Below are 20,478 nucleotides of genomic sequence, written 5' to 3' on the forward strand. Positions count from 1 at the left end.
AATGTCCAGAAAGCAGAATAAAAAGTGGGATTAACATTCAGGAGAAAGACCTAAGCATGTATACATTGGCAACAAGTAAGAAAACCAGTAGGAAAAAAATATGAAGACGAATGAGAAGGTTATTGGGACAATCTCCCAGGATAGATGGGATGAACAATACATGATATTAACCTTGGCAAGAAGCAGAGCCACATCTTGCTCAAAGACTGAACCGAAGGAGAAAGAGAGAGGTGGCGATCTATTAGAGTGCTTGTGAAATGTTGGAAGTAAGAAACTATGAGAGAGGGCTTCAGTCAGGTAGGAATGAAAACTCATGACAGCCAGCCTCCATAAAGAAGACAAAATCATCTGGTGAGAAAGAGTGCTTGAGGAGGAAGATTGAGAATAACCATTTTTGGAAAGAGGGAGATAAACTTAAAGGATGGCTTGTGCAGCAGTGGGGGCCCAGTTGAGGTAAGGAATTTACTGTAGACCTAGTCAGCATAGTTGCATGCTTTTTTTCCAGGAGCACTTAGCAGCACAGGAGTAGGAATTAAAATGGTATGTGGTTGGTGTAACACAGGACTGAGGATGAGCAAGTCATGAACTGTGGAAAGATGAGAGAAAGTGATTAAAAGGTAGAGGGCAGTGTAGGGGGTAGTGTGGAGTAGAATTTGTTGATTCTAAGGTCAAGCCTATGAGAAAAGAGGCTGAAAAAATGAGAGATCGGAATAAAATGGAGGAAGAGCGATATTGGAACTCAAAGGACGAGATTATGTATAGGAACCAAACAGAAGATAGGAAAATAGGGGTTATGACCAGAAAGGGGCATTTCAGAGTTCAAGTTTATGAAGTTCACCTTTACCCAGATTGCTGTCCAGCAGCACAAAGCTATCTCTATACAAGGGACCATTTCTTTTTTTGGTGGCCTATTGAGTAGGTGTATTTCTTCACTAACAGGAACCATCTGTAAATTCTCATTCTTGCTATATAAATGATCCACCTTCTTTTCTGGTCCGACGTGTCCTTGATGATGTCTTTTACACAATTATTTCCATGTATCACTGATAAGTATGCAGCAGCCTATGTAAATATACAATGTAGTTTTTCATTTCCTGAGTGGATTGGATTTGAAATGAAGAAGACCTGAATTCAAAACCTGCCTCAGACAATAGCTGTGTGACTCTGAGTAAATCATATAACCTTTCACCTCAGCTGTCTTATCTGTAAAATGAAGAAAATAATAGCATCGATCTCACAGAATTGTTTTGAGGATCAAATGAGATAATACATGTAAAGCACTTAGAAAAACTTAAAGCACCATATAAATGTTAGTTTATTATTATTCCTTTTGTGTCACTTGAAATTGTTTCCTCTCATACTGTGATTTCTATGATATATAATCATGTAGAATCACCAGAATACTGTTATGGAAAAAAATGGGCTTTTGCACTAAGGAGCAAATAGGGATAACCATAACACTGAGATTTCCCAAATCCAACAAAATCCAATTTCTCTCTCCTATCCACTATTTTTAGAATCTCCAGACTACAGGCTTGTCATACAGAAAGTTACTATTACTACTATCTCTCAAGAAGGAAGGAAAAAAGAGCAAGAGTATAGAGAAGGAAAACAGAAACAGAAGGTAAATGAGAGAAAGAAGGAAAGAGTGAAAAAAATGGCATCTTATCATTAAGAAATGAAAATAAAAAAAGAAATGACAAATGATCCTCAACTGATAAATGGTCAAAGGATATGAACTTGAACTAGCAGTTTTCAGATAAAGAAATCAAAGCTATCTATAGTCATATAAAAAAATGGTATAAATCACTATTGATCAGAGAATGCAAATTAAAACAACTCTGAGGTACCACCGCATGCCTATCAGAGTGGGAAATATAACAAAAAAGGAAAATACTGGATGTTGTAGGGGATGTAGGAAAACTGGGAAGCTAATCCACTGTTGGAGTTGTGAATGGATCCAATCATTCTGGAGAACAATTTGGAACTATGCCCAAAGGGCATACCACTGCCAGGTTTATATCCCAAAGACATCCCCAAAAAGAGAAAAAGACCTATTTGTATAAAAATATTTATAGCAGCTCTTTTTGTGGTGGTGAAGAACTGGAAATCAATTGGAGAATGGCTAAACAAGCTGTGGTATATGATTGTAATGGAATATGATTGTGCTATAAGAAATGACAAGCAGGATGATTTCGGAAAAACCTGGAAAGACTTATATGAACTGATATGGAGTGAAATGAACAGAACCAGGAGAATGTTATGAACACTGACTGCAATATTATTCGATGAAGAATTGTGAATGAACTTAACTATTCTCAGCAATACAATGACCCAAGAAAATCCCGAAGGACTGATGATGAAGCATACTATCCACCTCCAAAGAAAGAACTAATATTGATTGAACACAGACTGATGCATGCTATTTTTTACTTTCTTTAATTTTTTCCCTTTTATTTGTGTTTTCTTATACAAAATGACTAATATGGTAATGCTTTACATAACTGCACATGTATAACCTATATCTGATTGCTTACCACTTCAGGGACGGGGAGGGGAAGGAGAGAAAGAGGGATCGAATTTGGAACTCAAAACTTTAAGTAAAAATGTTTATTTAAAATTTTTTTAAAAAAAGAGAAATTACAAATGAGGAATCCAGAGAAATATGAAGATTTTGTGAACAGCTGCAGAGCCAAATCAGGACACTAAAGATTACAAAGTAAATGAAAATACTACAAGAAGACTGAACTCTGAATTGAAAAACAAATGATGAGTCCCGGAACAGATAATAAAATATACTTCCCAGCTCTTCACAGGTAGTCTATGAGAACAGAACACTGCATACACTATATTACTCCATTTGTTGTTTTAGCTGGGACAGAGTGGGAAATAAGTTCAGAAACCGCAGATGTAAAAGGCAGCAATAAAAACAGTTTTAAAAGAGAAAAAGTGCATTATGGTAGCATATAGTTGAAACCAGTTCTTAAAAGACACTGGTTTCCCTTCTACCAAAACAGCAGATCTATTGGAAGCAATAAATGAACAGAATAAGAAAGAATGATCTGGGCTAGGTACAACTGAAATGTTTCTAGTTAGGCTGGTTGGTAAAAAAAAAAAAATTTAAAGCCCTCCCACAAGATACCGGCTGTGGCTGCCTTTCTGGTTTAACCGAGGGAATAAAAGACTACAACCTGATTTGTAATGTTACACAGGTACAGTTCAACCTTCTGTTTCCCAATGCTAAGGAAGCTGCTTTCCCAGTCAATTCTAAGAAAAACTCCAAGGGAATGTCTGAGTTAAATCACTATTCTCTAGCATGACTTTGCTAGACTTAGTCAAACATCTTGTGTATCCAGGAATGAAATATCAAAAATAAAACTATTTTCCAAAAATATGCAGTTCAAAATTAAAAGCATAGGGGTAGAACTGTATCCTTGAAAGGACAGTAGATAAGGATTCTGGAGACCTGGGTTCTAGTTTTATTTCTACCACTAATTTACATAGGAACCTTGCAAAAATCTTCTCAAATCAGTTCTGCCATCGGTAGAATGAGAAGACTGGACCATGATCTCTAAGGTCCCTTCCAAGCACTGAATCTTATGACCCAGACCAAAGGAACTATGAACACATTTTATCAGAATCCCTCATTTGCCTCATTAAACTCTACCTTGCATTTTGTATCCCCCAGTAAGTCATAAGCTCCCTGATGTCATTTTTCATCTTTATATCCCTATAACATTAACTGAGTGCCTTGTACATTGTAGACTATCTCAATAAATGTTTGTTCAGTTGATAACGGGATCAAAGGACTCAGAACTGCAAGGAACTTTAGATACAATCTAGTTTAACGCCTTCATTTTACAAATGAGAAAAATAAGACCCAGAATATTAGACGACTTCAGAAGGTCACACTGCAGAACATGGATCTAAATTATGACATCTTTACATCAGTTGTGAACAGTTAGAACTAAATACAATAATGAGCTATTTATTTAGGTTATGTACTTGCCAATTAATCAAAAATCTTTAAAAATCCATTCTGCCACAAAGAATGATTCTACTGTTTTTACTGACTCTGTGGTTTAGGCACACAGGACACTAGGTCCAAATATACCCAGCCATCTGCTTTGCTAGTGAAGACATCTACTGTATGTTTCAAATCCACAAAAAGCCACACAAAAACCAACTATACACAAAGTAAAAAATGGTAGTCCTTCATCTGCCTCCCCAACAACCCATACTGGTAATTTTCTCTGCATTTTTGCAGGGATATTTAAATCAATTCTAATAATAATCCAACAAACAATTATAAATAGTTGTGCACTAATCAGATCAGCAGTCCAATTACTAGTCAGGAGTTTTGGCTTCCAGTCTGACTTTCTTTAACTGCCTATTTGCCTAGGGACAGCCACTGTCTCTTCTCTGAGTCAGTTTCCTCACCTGTGATTCCCTAAAGTCCCTTCCAGTTCTGACATTGTGTGTTTCTATGGTGTACATGTAGTTTTTATTAAATTATCAAAACTTTCAACAAAAAGTAATCTGGTTATTTCAATGTGTGCCTTTAATTCTCAGATTTTTTCTTTAAAGGATAGCTACTATTAATGAAAAAAAAATAATGAAAACATTGGTATCTGATGGTTTATCACAGCAACCCTTACATTCTTTAACAGTACCTAGAAACAGTATCAATATTTACCAAACATCACAAAGTAGATCACTAACAATGAGAACATTTTTTTGAATCACATCAACATGAAAAATAAAGCAGAATGTTAAAAAGAAATACAATTTCCCTGACATTATATAGATATAACCCAATGTATGATCTGGGATGAGTTACTGGATCTTTCTGGGCTTCAGGTTTCTCAAATCTAAAATGAAGTGTTGGACTCTACTGTCTCAGAAGTTTCTTCCAGCTCCTAGTCTATCAATTAGAAGCTTTCATGCACAAATACTGCTGCTCCACCCCATCCTTAAGAAAAGTTTTAAAGCTCAGAACTGTTTGTTAGTGCTTTGGAAGTTTATCAAAAATAACTAATGTGGCAAATATTAAAACAATTCCGTTTTTGCTTCTTAGACTAAACAACCCAAAGCAGTTTTATTTCACAAGTCTACAAAGTGAAGATATTCATTTTGCTGATGGACAATATTCCCCTAAATTGCAAACATTTAACAACTAAAATGAAGTCTTTCTAGTTCAACAAATACTTATTAAGCATCTACTATGTATGCCTACTGCTGGCCTAGGCAGGTGGGATAATAGACAAATGGAGAATGCTCTCAAGGAGCTTATTACATTTACTAAAATGTATATACATGGAGCTCCTTACTTCAATTATTTCTTCTTCCCCTCAAACTTTTTTTTTTGGTGAAGTAATTGGGGTTAAGTGATTTGCCCAGGGTCACACAGCTAATAAGTGTTAAGTGTCTGAGGCTGAATTTGAACTCAGATCCTCCTGATATCAGGGCCTGGTGCTCTTTCCACTGCGCCACCTAGCTGCCCCAAAACTTTTAAAATTTTTTTGGGGGGGGGGAACAGGGCAATGAGGGTTAAGTGACTTGCCCAGGGTCACATAGCTAGTAATGTCAAGTGTCTGAGGCTAGATTTGAACTCAGGTTCCTCCTGAATCCAGGGCTGGTGCTTTATCTACTTCACCACCTAGCTGCCCCCTTCCCCTCAAACTTTAAAGTCAAGAGTGATAAAATGTTTAAAATAAGAGAGAAGTTGTCCAATAGCATTTACAGTCCAACCTGCTATACAGAGAACACCCACTATTTTACAAGTGACCTTTTAAAAAGAGGGCCTTCAGGTTACACAGTTCTGTCCTGGCTCTCCTACCTGTCTTATCACTCCTCTTCAGGCTCCATTGGTAGCATGCATACACACACACTCATACCTATGAGGTAGTTGCCATTATTATCCCCATTTTACAGATAAGGAAACTGAGGCTTACATGACTTACCCACGGTCACATAGCTAGTAAATGTTGGACAGAATTTGAACTCACGTCTCCCTGACTCCAAGCCCATTGTGCCCAGCATCCACTGTGCATATCCCTGAAACATTTCAAACTCAACATACATAAAACTAAATTCATTATCTTTCCTCCCAAACTCTCCCCTCTTCTAAACTTCACTATTTCTGTCAAACATGGCACTATCCTTGCAGTCTCCCAGGTCTATAATCTCACTATTGTCCTGGACTCTTCACTCTGTCTCACCTCTAAGTTGCTAATTCTTGCCAATTCTAGCTATACCATATCTCTCCCATCTGATCCTTCTTTCCACTTAAACATCTCTCATCTCGACTATAGCAATAGCCTCTTGGTTGGTCATCCTGTCTCAAGTCTCTCCAATGTATTCTACAACTGTTGCCAAAGCGCTTTCCCTAAGTGCAGATGTGACCACGTAACTCCCCATGTCAATCAAATCTGGTGGCTTCCTACTGCCTCTAAAATAAAATATAAACTTCTCCATTAAAGCTATTTTGAAGTCCTATATAACCCAACCCCAACATTTCTTTTCCAATCTCCCTCCCATTATCTGCTATCTTGTCAAAATATCCTTCCTCTTTGTCACATAAAGCACTCCATCATCTCCTGGCTTTGCTCTTACCTTTGCTTCACTGAGTCCTGCCCTTCCTGTGAGATACAACTTTATCAACATCTTCTGCACAGAGCCTTTTCTGATCCTAACTGCTAATGCCTTTCCCCCCAAATTACTTTCTATTTATACTTATTCATTTTATATTTCTGATGTCTACAGATCGACATATATTTGTTTTCTCACCATTAAAATATAATAAACTCCTTGGGATTGGGGATTGTTTCATTCTTTGTACTCGTATTCCCAGAGCCTAGCACAAAGCCTGGCAAACAGCAAGCATAATAAATATTAATTATTTGTTGTCCGTCTGAATATATATTTGAGTACCTACATCACCTATAATCCAAAACCCTACAAGAAGGTCATTCAACAATTATTTGTTTGGTGCTTATGAGTATATATGGCCAAAATCTCTTAAAGAGGTTTCCTTGAAATATACTGTTTGTTTCAAATACTTTTTTTTTGTATTACCATACATGATGACATTGCCATTCAATTTCACATGAAGTAAGACTTTTTTTTCTACTCTGCCTTTTATACTGTTTCCTTGCATATGTGTATTTTGGATGAGTATTATGAAAACACTTTAGTAAATCCTATTTCAGGTCCTTATCTCTTCGTAAATGTGGTAAAATATGAAAGTTTTAACAGTCGGTTAGGATAACTGAAAGACGCCAGTTTTTCAAGGACCACCCTTTTGGGGGAGGAGATGAACAGTCCGCCTGCTGCGCATGTCAGACTGCCTGCCGGGTTTTTTGACTTCCGGGTTGGAGAGAACGAGAGTAGGCCTTTTTGCCTGCTTGGCGGGACTCCTGGCGGCGCGGCACAGACGGTCTCCCCTCACTCCAAAGGTGGCCTTTTCGGTTTGGTGAATTTTTATAAGGAATATAGACTAAGCCTAGATTTAAGACGATTTGTACTGTATTTCTATTTTCCTATCCTTCTAATCAACACACACCTTATATACAATAAAGGCTCTATCTAGAAAACCAGACGCTTCTTCCATTTACTAGTCTGGGAGATAAATTAGGGAAAAGTTAAGTAGGGGAGATTTATGATCTAATATCCAATTATAAATCTCACATATTCAATTTCAATTTCAATCCTACAACACTTATCATATGCCTAGGTGATGGTGGAGGGCCAGAAGTCAGGAAGATGAATTTTCCTGAGTTCCCTTAGTTCAAATCTAGCCTCAGACACTACTAGCTGTGTGACCCTGAGCAAGTCACTTAACCCTGGTTGCCTCAGTTCCTCATCTGTAAAATGAGCTGGAGAAGGAAATGGCCAACCGCTCCAATATATTTGCTAAGAAAATTCCAAATGGGTTTGTGAAGTGGTCAGACCCAACTGAAATGACTGAGTGCTAAGTGATTGGAATACAAAGCTTGTTAAAGTCGGTCATTGCACTGAGAGAACTTACCTGTCTAACAGGTTGTTGGTGGAGGGCTAATGTGGGGGAGGAAAGCATGACATTAAATAAACCCAAATAAATAAATAAAGGAAAGAATGTCACAGGGGCAAAGGATAACCAGAAGTGTGAGAAACCTTACGGATGGAAAGATAACTTTCAACTAGGGGCGTGACCTTTGTAGAGGATGTGGTACCAAGAAAGACTTGGAAAGATTTTTAAGAGACCAAGATGAGGGAGAGAAGAAACCTAATCTAAGCAGCAGATCTTAATATTTTTGTGTGTGTCAAGGATCCTTTTGGTAGTTTGGTAAAGCAAAGACTGCTAAGAATAATGTTTATCTTCATGGGGTTTTAAAACTCATAAATGAAGGAAATGCTAAATATCAGTTAGACAGCTAGTAGCGCTAAAGATTTTTTTTCCCCATCCAAGTTCACAGACCCCCTGAAATCTATTTGTGGACCCCAACTTAGAACCCTTGATTCTAAGCATAAGAAACTTAGGTGAAATAAGCATGGAGATGGGAGAAAATATGAGAACAGAGAAAATGGATAGTGTCCAAAGGCAATAAGAGTTCCTAGGTGCTCTCTAGAGCAATGAATTACACCTGGGTCTTACTGCCAGAGTTATCATTTGACCCTTCCCATGGAAGCCATTTTTGAGTTTCTAAACTAGTGTGACCAAGGTGCCTCCAAAAACATGTTGTTCTCCACATTTTCAGGGAAGTTCAAATATTTGATGGAGTTGATTCCTTTCCATATCAATGTTGTCAACAAAAGTCTCAAATTGGTTGACAGTGTAAAAGCTTCTTAACTGGATCTTCTTGTAGGTTATCCAAAGAGTCTTTCTACTCACTTTACTGCTCTATTGAACATCTTAGGGGGCAGCTAGGTGGCTCAGTGGATAAAGCCACCGGCCCTGAAGTCAGGAGGACCTGAGTTCAAATCTGGCCTCAGACACTTGACACTTACTAGCTGTGTGACCATGGGTAAGTCACTTAACCCTCAAGCCTTGCAAAAAAGAAGCAAAAAAAAAAAAAAGAAAATCTTTTTAGAGCCTCCCACTGCCCCTGAATAAAGTAAAAGTAATCTCCCGATCCTGGAAACCAAGGCCCTATCAGGCCCTGGCTCCAATTAACCTTTTCAGTCATATCCTTTTAACATTCTCTACATTCTGCCTAATTTTGTCCAGTTCTTTATCTCTGGGCATTGCTTACAATACTTCATACAGAAATTCCCCATTACAACTAGTTCTAAGTCCATTCCTTAAAAGCTCAAGTCAGGTCCTTATGAAGCTTTCCTGAATGTTCCCTCCTACCTCCTCCCCTCTTCTCAAAGTCATGCCTTCTTCTCAAAGCACAACACAGTTTCTCAAACGTAATCTAGCCTAGCACAAAGTAGGTATTTTTTTTTTAAAGTTTCTTGGATTGAAATTTCTTTACAGAAACAGACAAGAAGTCCCATAATCAATTTTTAAATCAGTCAACTAACATTTATTAGATGGTTACTATGTATGAGGCATTGTGCTAAGCCCTGAGGATACAAAGAAAGGCAAAAAATCCCAGTCCTGCTCTCAAGCAGCTCCAGAGTCTAAAACACTTATGTTATCTGATATATATATATATATTTTTTTTTGGCGGGCAATGGGGGTTAAGTGACTTCCCCAGGGTCACACAGTTAGTAAGTGTCAATTGTCTGAGGCTGGATTTGAACTCAGGTACTCCTGAATCCAGGGCCAGTGCTTTATCCACTGCGCCATCTAGCTGCCCCCTGCTATATATTTTTAAAAGAGAAGTTTAAATTTAAAGAGAGGTCATGATTCTACTAAAAGGAATATAAGCCTGTAAGGGGCTAAAATTCTAGTTATACTATCTAAAATCTAATGAGTGGTGGCCAATAAATTATAAGCTTTAGCAAGAATATTCAAGTGTTTAAGTATTTATTAAAGAGAATTGGGGTGGGGGGCAGCTAGGTGGTGCAGTGGATAGAGCACCGGCCCTGGATTCAGGAGGACCTGAGTTCAAATCCGGCCTCAGACACTTAACACTTACTAGCTGTGTGACCCTGGGCAAGTCACTTAACCCCAACTGCCTCACCAAAAAAAAAAAAGAGAGAGACAGAGAAAGAGAGACAGAGAAAGAATTAGGATCAGAGAGAAAGGTAAAAATCTAACTATTTCTAAGAGACCCCATCATCCGACCCACCATGGCCAGGTCAGGAACCAAAAGAAGAAAAAAAACCTCTGCAGTGTCCACTTCCTACTTCGTGTTACTTCCTCCAGAAATGGGAGGCTCCTCAAGTTGACTGGCTGGTAGCCTTGATAGACAGTACCCACGAGCAAACGTTACTTCCTGATGCCAAGGACCTTGACGACATGGCTTGCCCTCAGATGCCTTCTCCTCATGGCGGAGCTTTCCTACAGTAGCTCTCCAGCAGGTGGTGTCATTCCCATCGTTAACACGCCCAAGATAAGAAGAAAGCCTTATATATCTCAAAATATTCATGTAGCATTTTTTGTAGTGGTAAAGAATTATAAATAAAGCTGATCATCATCAATTGGGGGAATGGAGAAACAAACTGTGGTGCATGAATGCATGGACTATTATTTTACCATCAGAAATGATGAATTTGATGAATATAAAGAAGCACAGAAAGACATAAACCTGATACAGAATGAAGTAGAGATAGGAAAACAATATACACAATGACCACAACAATTTAAATGGGACAGAACGATCACAAAACAAACAAAAGTGAATGTTGCAAAATTACAAAGAATAAGCATGGCTCCAGAAAAAGGATACCAAAAGAAACTGGGGGGGGGTTCTATAAGTATGGAGCATTATATCTATTTTCATACTTTTCAATTTGTTGATCAGTTTTGCCAATTATTTTCCTTCCCCCTCTTTCTTTTAAAAAAACATAATTTGTTATATAGGAAAAAAAATAAGCATTTATTAAGTGTATACGATGTGCCAGGCATTGGGCAAAGTGCTTTACAATATTATCTCACCGACTCTCACAACAACCCTGGGAGTAAGTCCTCTTTCTTTTCACCATTTTAGAGGTGAGGAAACTGAAGCAGAGGTTAAGTGACTCAGTCTGGGTCACAGAGCTAGTAAGTATCTGAGACCTGATTTAAACTCTAGTCTTCCTGATTCCAGGTCCAGTGCTCTAACCACTGTATTACCTAGCTGGCTCTCTTGAAGGGGGGAAAACAAGGAATACTGGAAGAAATTTAGATGATGTAAATACAAAAGGTATCAATACCAAAAAAAACTGTTTTTACAAAGGATCATGGTGAAAACGACTCTTGAATAAGACAGTATAGAAAGTATGGTCTTAATATCATAATTATGTTCTTTCAACACTGTTGAAAGATTGTAAGCATATATCAAAAGCCTGATTAAGAAAGTAAAGACAAGCAATGTTTCAGGAGTGATAAATACCAGATCTCCAGTTAACAGAAACTGTGGGAAGGACTCATACAAGTAGAGAGTCCCAGAAGTAAGCAGCCCCAGCCTGGGCCTGAGCAGTTAGTATTCAAGCCAAGACAAATAACCACGATTGCTCCTAAACCCTGAGGGTGACCCTGTTGTCCACTCCTTCTACAAGACAAAGTCCTAGATTTACCCTGTGGTTTTAAGTAGGGTTAATGCCCCAATAAACTGAGACTCTAGGTAATATAATTACATTCTTGGTTTTATGGGCATCTATAAACCAAAGAGGACGGGAAGACAAATCAAAATATCAAACATTAAAAATGCTTAGTTTCTGTAGCCTATCTGCTTTGCTGAAATAATTCTAACCAGGAAGCACCAACAAGTTGTTTCCTATGAATGTGCTTAATCTATCACCAAGAATTCCAATTTTAAACAGTAGTGTTGTGAATTAATCTACACGTTAAAAGTCTCATTCTCCAGATCTAGACATTCACCCTTAAGCAGAAGGTAGCTTTAAAAAATAAAAAGTGTACATTTCCCTCCCTGTTATCTGATTTTACCCATGTTCCTCTACTATATTGAGATGGGGGAATAGCAGCCAGGTGAGTCTGGTGACTTGGAATAATAACCTGAGGGGAAACAGTCACAAAATTAAGATTTCCAAACTGAGACACATGCCATATTGCAATGCCTGTCACACCCAACTTCATCTCAACCACTTGTCCTTTATTTTCTACTTCCTCTACCTAGGCCGGGCTGCCTGTATCCACTTTAAAGCTGGCAGTATGGACCTGAAGACCAACATTCAGATTGTTTCAAAGTTGCTATTTTTTTTTTTTTGGTCTTTTTATTTTTGGTAGCAACATCTCAAGAGTTCATAGTATCAGGGTGAAAAAAAACCTACCAGAATGGAATCCTAAAAAGTAATACCTGTTCAATATAAGGCACCAGGCACTTTGAGAGGTACAGGCAGATTAAATCCATATATCTCAGCATTGTTCCCTATTGCTAAATGGAAAAATGGATATTTCTTCTAAGCACCCAGGATTCTGTAAAAAATGTTATTTATAACAATGTATATAAGGGATTCACTCACTGTTAAGGCAGATCCTAGAACTAGGTACCATCAGAGCAGATACCATGTTATTCAATTAAGTTAATGTTTCCCATACTCATATGGTTTATATAGATAGATAAACTTAATTTATCTATTCGGTGCCCATAATTGTTAGTGTCAGGAGGACTAAAGTATAGGATAGCTCCAGGAAAAGAGAGAAGGGAAGTAATCAGGGTATTTTGGAGCAATAGAGGGGATAGTAAGCCAAATTTCCTACCCCAAAATTTAAACACACTCACATAATTATGTGTCTATATACATACACAAATACTATATGCCAGGCTTATGTATATGTGTATTTCATGTCCCTACAACATATACATATACATATATGCATATTTGGTACAAGAGTTCTACATTTGAAGTCGAGAGGATTTAAGTTCCAGTGGTAGTTTGATTTAATATTTGTGTGACCTTGGGCAAGTTACAACCTCACTGGGCCTGTTTCCTCATTTGTAAAATGAGTAGGTAGGATGAGATATGACCTCTAAAGTCCCTTCCAACTCTAAACTGATGAACTTCTAAATCATCTATCATTGTAGAGAAGAAAATATTGCTAGCATCAAAAGTTTCTCATGAAATTCCTATTTACATCCACAACCACCACAGTTCCACAGGAATAGCAATGGTGAACTTATTACATGTCTAGATCATGTCTTACAACTTACTCCCAGAACATTACGCAATATAATACCACGTATATATATATACCACAAAAATCTCAAAACTAAGATAATTTATCAGAAAAATATCAGAAAGTGCAAAGTTGGAATACCATGAGAATGATATGAATAATGCTTAATGACAATTCTATACAAACACCTGCATTAAATATCCTCTACTAAATAACCATTTTCTGAAACTCCTCTCAAAGCATTACCAATATAATAGAATTGCATGACATTTCAAAGAACAAAATATCAGTTGAACTGAAGCACCTTGTTTACGTAACATTACTTAGTTATACTGTATTTAAACAACTAAGCATGTAATAACCAATTATATGCTTAGTCACCAAAACTACAAAGCTTTAAAGATCTTTAAAAATTACAAATGAACCTCAACAAAGTTTTTTTCACTAAACCTATACTTTTTGTTTGTTTGTTTGTTTTGTTTCTTGGGGTTTTTTTGCAGGGCAATGGGGGTTAAGTGACTTGCCCAGGGTCACATAGCTAGTAAGTGTCAAGTGTCTGAGGCCGGATTTGAACTCAGGTACTCCTGAATCCAGGGCCAGTGCTTTATCCACTGCGCCACCTAGCCGCCCCTAAACCTATACTTTTTACTCAGGCAGGTAACTAGTTAAGACTATAATTTTCCCCTACTCAGACAACATCAGTATCTATACCCTAGAAGAAGAAAATATGATGATGACAACTTCAAACTGGCAAAACAAATGCTTTCCAACTTGCTTGGTCACTTAACAGAAAAATGTGTATTTCCTAGGGGTTCTAAAATCTTTTAAAGAAATGAAGCTTTGAGTGGCAAATTAAATGATGAGTGGGAGGCAAGAATGTTGATCTATCATCTTCCAAGAGATTTAACTTGCAAAAAAGTTGAAGTGGTTGGTGATGCCTCTCCCGTTCTCCATTCTGGGCACGTGGAATAAGCACTCTTCACCTTACAACCTCTACTGCGGATTTCCTACATGCCTCCACTGATGAAAGAATGTGAAAAATATCCTGAAGGAAAATATTCCACAACCAGGTACTTTCAAGGTGGGCCCTAGTTCCACTCCAAGAATATAGTATGACAACTTCTGCATCTTCCCTCTATTCTGCTCAGCTAAGGGAAACACATTTGGCAGGGAAGCATGATGGAAGGAGAAACCAGGAAATAAGGAAGATTCATAAGGAGCCGAGTGAGTCGTTTCTCTTTTAGTCTTACTTTTTTCATTTGTTTAAAAAAAAAAAAAAGAGGGGAGGTGCACTGGATGATCTCTAAGGTCATTTCCTGCTCTAAGATTCTCTGATCCTAAGTCACTTCCAGTGCCCAGGCCTCGGCTTGTTCACCTTTAAAATGAGGGTATCTACACCAGATGGTCTCGGAGGTCTCTGAGCCTTAAATTCCATGATTCCATTAGTAAAAAAAGGCCAAAGGGCACCCAGCAATGAGGAGGAGGAAGATAAGGGAGGAGGAATAGAGGAGGGGGGCGGGGCAGAATTGCTGACATTGGGACGGAAAGGAAAAAAAGTGAAGAGTGGAGGTGAACCGTTCAGTTTAGTGAGGGAAGAATGGCGAAGTGTCTGAGGACTTTATACGGGGAGATGATATAGTAAGGTCCAGGACCGACATCAAGGAGTGTGCCCCAAAAGGATTGTAGAATAGTGAAGGCTACGGGCCTGGAGGGCTGGGGGACAGGGTGAAGGAGAGGGGACGACACCGAGAAGGAAGGAATAAACCAGGGGGGTCCTGAGGGGAAGGAGCTGGGGGGGGGGGGCGTGCTGGTTGAGATCTCGGAAAGGAGAGAATGGGCAGGGGGAGAAGGGGACGGTGTGCGCCCAGGGGAGGGCGGTGCTGCGGCGCCGGGGGGGAGGGGGGGAAGTTGCGCCCCAGGAAGGGGGACCCGGAAGCAAGGGGCCTGGGGAGGGGAGTGAAGTGAGGGCGCGGGTCCCAAGAGGAGGAAGGGAGTGAAAAGGACAGGAAAGGGGGGCTCTGCCCCGAAGGACCGCGGGGCGGACGGCGTGGGCGAGGGCCGTGGGGACGGGCGGGCAGGCAGCGGCTCACCGAGCGCCACCTGGCAGGCTCTGCGCAGCTGGGAGTGCTGGGGCCGCTTCGCCTCCTTGTCGGCCAGGATCTTCTCCAGAGCCCGGGACACGAACATGCTCTTGGTCTGGCTCTCCTGCATGGCCGGGGTCGGGGAGGGGCTCCGCCGGCTGAGGAGCGGAGCAGGAAGGGAATCCCGGGGCTCAGGGGCGGGCACAGACTGCCACCACCGCTGCCGCCGCCCCCCGTCAGGAAGCTACACCGCGGCCCCACGGCGCCGCCATGTTGGATCCCATCACGTGACGACGACGCATCCTCCTCTCTCTCCCTCCCCCGCCCCGCTTCCTCCGCCTCCAGGACACCCTGAGCCCCGCCTCCCACCGGGAGGGGAGGAGAGAGGGGTGTCACGGCTTTTTAAGTCACTGATGAGGACTCTTTAAGCCCGGCTCTCCTGCAGCCTGAGACTTTAGAGGCCATCTGGTCCAACCCAATCGTCATTTTACAGATGAGAGATTAAGTGACGTGTCCAAGGTCATAGAGGTCATAGGTTCATAGATTTAGCCCTGGAAAGAACCTCAGAAGCTCATATGGTCAAGTCCTGTCAACAAGAATGTATTGAAAGCTTACTGTGTGCCGGAAGGGCTGGAAATACAAATACAAGTCAAAAAGCAGACAGCCCCTACTTTCAAAAGCCCTTCCATCCTAACCACCCATAGAAGAAGCTTTAAAGTTGGGGGCGGGGCGGGGGGGGGGGTAGACGGGACATTGGCCGGTTTTATTTCGATTGTCAGTCTTATTGACACGATTGAGCAAAATGAGGAGACACAGCAACAGTTGTTACTCGACCTGCCCATGGTCAGAGAAGTCATGGATTTAGAGCTGCCCTCTTAATTTCCACATATTGCAGATGAGGAAAATGAAGCTCAGTTAGATAAACCGACTTGCACAGGTTACACAGCTGGTATCTAAGAAAGGATTTGAACTCTGATTTCTCCTGACTTATACATAAGTGTATAGAGCAGGATTCAAGGCACCAGGTTCACAGACTCAAAATTCATGGCTCTTTCTGCTGTTGTTTAGTTAATCAGGCCTGTCTTCTTCCTGACTCCATTTGAGGTTTTCTTGACAAAGATATACTGGAGCAGCTTGCCATAGGTTTCTCCCAGCTCATTTTACAGATGAGGAATGAGGCAAACAGAGTTGGTTAAGTGACTTGCCCAGGGTCACACAGCTAGCAAGTGTCTGAGGCCAGATTTAAACTCAGGTCCTCCTTGACTCCAGGCCCATCACTCTATCCCCATGCCCACCCAGCTGACCCCAGCTCTTTCTGCCATATAGCGATTCAATCAATCATCAAGTATTGGGGGGCAGCTAGGTGGCGCAGTGGATAAGGCACCCAGCCTTGGATTCAGGAGGACCTGAGTTCAAACCCCAGCCTCAGACACTTACTAGCTGTGTGACCCTGGGCAAGTCATTTAACCCCCATTGCCCTGAAAAAAAAATCATCATCAAGTATTTATTAAGTACCTCTGTGCCAGGAACTGTGCCTTTCAAAAGATACAGAGAAAAGACATGGAATATCATGTGTGAAAGACAGTAAATAGGTCAACTTGGCTAGACCCTAGAGTGTCTAAAGGGGAATATATATGAAGTCTGGGAACAGCAGGCCACCACAGTGCCTCTTGAAACAACTGCCTTCCTTAATTTCCCCCACAATCCTGTGGAGTGGGTGAAACAGCTTAAACGCTTTTACAAAAGGATTGTATAATAGATGAGGAACCAGAGACCCAAAAGGGGAAGAGGACTTTGCCACAAATTGAGGGAGCAATAGGTCCTTTAGCAAATCATCCCTTATTTAATTCAAGTTAATTTTCCCCATTCATTCTATTCTGGACCCAGTTCATTGTCCAACTCTAGAGCCTGTGCAAGGTATATAAGATGTCTCAAAAGTCTCAGTGCAGTTTTAAGCTATTACAGCTTATGGTCCTTAAAATAGCTTTAAGCTATTTCAAGTTTATTAAATCTTTTTTTTTTTTTTTGGCGGGGCAATGAGGGTTAAATGACTTGCCCAGGGTTACACAGCTAGTAAGTGTCAAGTGTGTGAGGCCGGATTTGAACTCAGGTACTCCTGAATCCAGGGCTGGTGCTTCATCCACTGTGCCACCTAGCTGCCCCCTTGAATTTTTTTTTTTAAAGAAAATAAACTGAGATTTTATATCCTCAGCAACTCTGAATTGCTTGTATGATGGAAGAGGTGGCCATCTGTGAAAAAGGATCCAAGAAAGACTCCGACTGCTCTCATGTTTTCATTAAAGACAAATTCAAAGTGTACATGGACTGTTCTCATAAAGAGATGACAAAGAAGGTCTATGTGGCTCTAGTTACTAATATCATTTCAGTACGTTTTTTGCAGCAAAAAGTATCACTTAGCTCTGAGCCGGGACTACTCACTTAACTTTTGTCTGCCATCCATTTCCTCATCTGCAAAATGGGGATAATAATAGCACCTACCTCTCAGTATCATTCGTGAGGATTAAAGTAGATATCTGTAAAAGGGTGCTTCAAGCTTAAAGCTTTTAAAGTGATATATAAATGCCCATTCTTAGTATTGTCTGTGATTTTTTTAATTCCTTTCAGAATCTTCCCCTTTTTGAAGTCTACTTACTTCCACTAATCTGTCCTTCATACTTGGTTAGAAAAGCCTAAGCTAACCACTCGAAATAGTGTTGGCAGCTCCCAGTATTAAGCAGCCACTAGTGTTAGCAACTCAAGGTTGGCAGTTCTAGTTGTTGCTGGCAGGTACCTGCTCAAAGAACCCAAGCAGAAGATGAGTACTCTTCTGAATGTGCTGGAGAGGTGCACAGAAGTGAGGTCCTCACCTCCTATTTATACCCCTCAAGGTGTCCCTCTGGACCCATTCACATTACAGTTTCTATTTACATACAGCATTACAAAAAACAACACAATCATAGCATATAGTACCAACCTCCCATATATGATATCTGTAAGGACCAATCAGAGTGTATCAGTTGGCCAACAGACTGCCCCATTAATAACCAAATCAGGGGGCAGCTGGGTGGCACGTGGATAGAGCACCAGCCCTGGAGGTAGGAGTACCTGAGTTCAAATCTGCCTTGGACACTTAACACTTACTAGCTGTTTGTGACCCTGGGCAAGTCTCTTAACCCCAATTGCCTCACTAAAAAAAAAAAAAAAAGAATAACCAATTAGATTGCCAGCACTAGGCCTTAACCTTATTCTCAGCAAGAATGTCCCCTTCCCCCACTAGAACAGTGCCTGTGTCAACACACATAACCATATATAACTTTTCAAGAAACAAAACTTAAGTCGGGGTTTGAACATTGGGATCATGTGGGGATCACCTCAGGTGCCTCAAGGTGAACTCCCAGCTTAGCTCCCACAAAACCTCAGTCCAGGCCCTGCTCAGGCCTAATGCCCAGAAGCCATGTGTGCCCAGTGGCCTCCTGCTAGGAGGTTTGGGCAACAAAGCTATAGGTCCTGAAACTAGACTCACTTTCTGCACCTAGTGCTCTGAGAAGAATCCAAATATAGTTTTTTTTTTCTCTCAATACCATTGCCAGAATAAGTTTTCTTATACATAGGTTATATCACACCAACATTCCTAAATCTACAGCAGCTCCCTGTCATCTTATCTGTCAAATGCCTTTGCCTGGCATTCAAGACCCTCCGCAATTTAGCACCAGCTTACTCTTTTTTTATTGTGAACTTACAAACATCAGCAAACATGAACATTTCATACAGAACAGAAAAGAAGGTTGCATGTGAAATTTTGAACATGTAGTATATTGAGGGTTTTTTTTTAATTGTACATACATTTTAAAAACTACAGTAAACAAACCTTTCCTGCTTGTCTGTGTTCCGTTCTGAGCGTTCATCTCCTTTTTTTTATCTGTTACTTTTAAAAGTTTTTGTTGTTTTTTCTCTTTTTTCTTTCTCTCTTCTTTTTTGCTTCACTAATCCCCCCTAACCACCAAATGGAAGTGCTTTCTTATAATAAAGCCTTGACTTTAGTCAAGTCCCAAAAAAGAAATGACCACACCATTATATAGATTGTTGCTGGAGTTGCTATATATTATGTAGATTGTTGCTAGAGTTGTATTTTTCTTGTCCCCCTTCTCTCTCCTTGCTAGTCTGGGGGGGGGGGAGGGGGTGGTGTGTAATGGGACCTTCCCTCCAGGGAAGCAAATGGGCAAAATGGAACTTGGGACTGGATCTTGCTCCATTCACCGATCATAGCAGCTGGTTTGTCCCAGTCTCTTCTTCTTCTTCTTCTTCTTCTTCTTCTTCTTCTTCTTCTTCTTCTTTTTGTGGGGCAATGAGGGTTAAGTGACTTGCCCGGGGTCACACAGCTAATAAGTATCAAGTGTCTGAGGTCGGATTTGAACTCAGGTCCTCCTGAATCCAGGGCTTGTGCTTTATCCACTGTGCCACCTAGCTGTGCCACCCCACCCTCAGTCCTGTTCTTCAGCTCTCTCTGACTAGCCTCAGTCCACTCCTGCACACATTCATTTTCAGCCACACTGGCTTCCCTACTTTTGATTATAGCAGGATAGTGTATCTGCCCCAAGTTCCTTGCTGGGCTTGGAATTGAATGTGACCATACTTGACCCTCCTTCCTCTCCTTCTCTGTGACTTCTCAGGGGGTGGTGTAAAGGAATGTGGGGGGCATGATAAATTTGGCAACTTAAGGTTAAGCATACTTATTTTACATACCTATATACCTGGTGTCACGTAGAAATTTCTTCGGCAAAAAACGGGTCTCAAGTGGAAAAAAGTTTAAGAAGCCCTTGTCTATATGATATGATAAAAAGCAAAAGAGAACCATAAAAATTTCTGAGTAGGGTGACAACCACAAGGAAAACTGATCAAGAAAGGAAACCACTGGACCAGAGATTTGGGAAGATCACTTTGGCAGCTGTTTGGAGGAGGCATTGGAGAAGGGAGAGACTTGAGGCAGGCAGACTAGGCTATTACAATAATCCAGGTTAAAGGTGATGAAGGCCTGAACTTTCATGGTGGCATTCTGAGTGGAGAGAAGGAGCCAGGTATGAAAGAGGTTAGGAGGAGAACTGAGAGGCTTTGATAACAGGTTTTTCTGTGGGAGTGCTAAGAATAGGAAAGAGGCAAAGACAACTCTCAGATTTCAAGCCTGGGTGG

The 20,478-nt window shown here is 40.4% G+C and overlaps 1 protein-coding gene across 1 annotated transcript in view; it reads right to left on the minus strand.

Annotated features, from left to right (window-relative positions):
• ARFGEF2 (ADP ribosylation factor guanine nucleotide exchange factor 2) overlaps positions 1–15,601 on the minus strand; it is a 128,847-nt gene extending 113,246 nt beyond the window's left edge. The window contains 1 exon segment of the mRNA XM_043982845.1: positions 15,301–15,601. Coding sequence (XP_043838780.1) covers positions 15,301–15,421 — 121 coding nt within the window. The 5' untranslated portion in view covers positions 15,422–15,601.
• Between the last annotated feature and the right edge of the window lie 4,877 nt (positions 15,602–20,478).

The sequence above is a fragment of the Dromiciops gliroides genome, chromosome 2 (genome assembly GCF_019393635.1).
Source record: "Dromiciops gliroides isolate mDroGli1 chromosome 2, mDroGli1.pri, whole genome shotgun sequence".
NCBI classification, from domain to species: domain Eukaryota; kingdom Metazoa; phylum Chordata; class Mammalia; order Microbiotheria; family Microbiotheriidae; genus Dromiciops; species Dromiciops gliroides.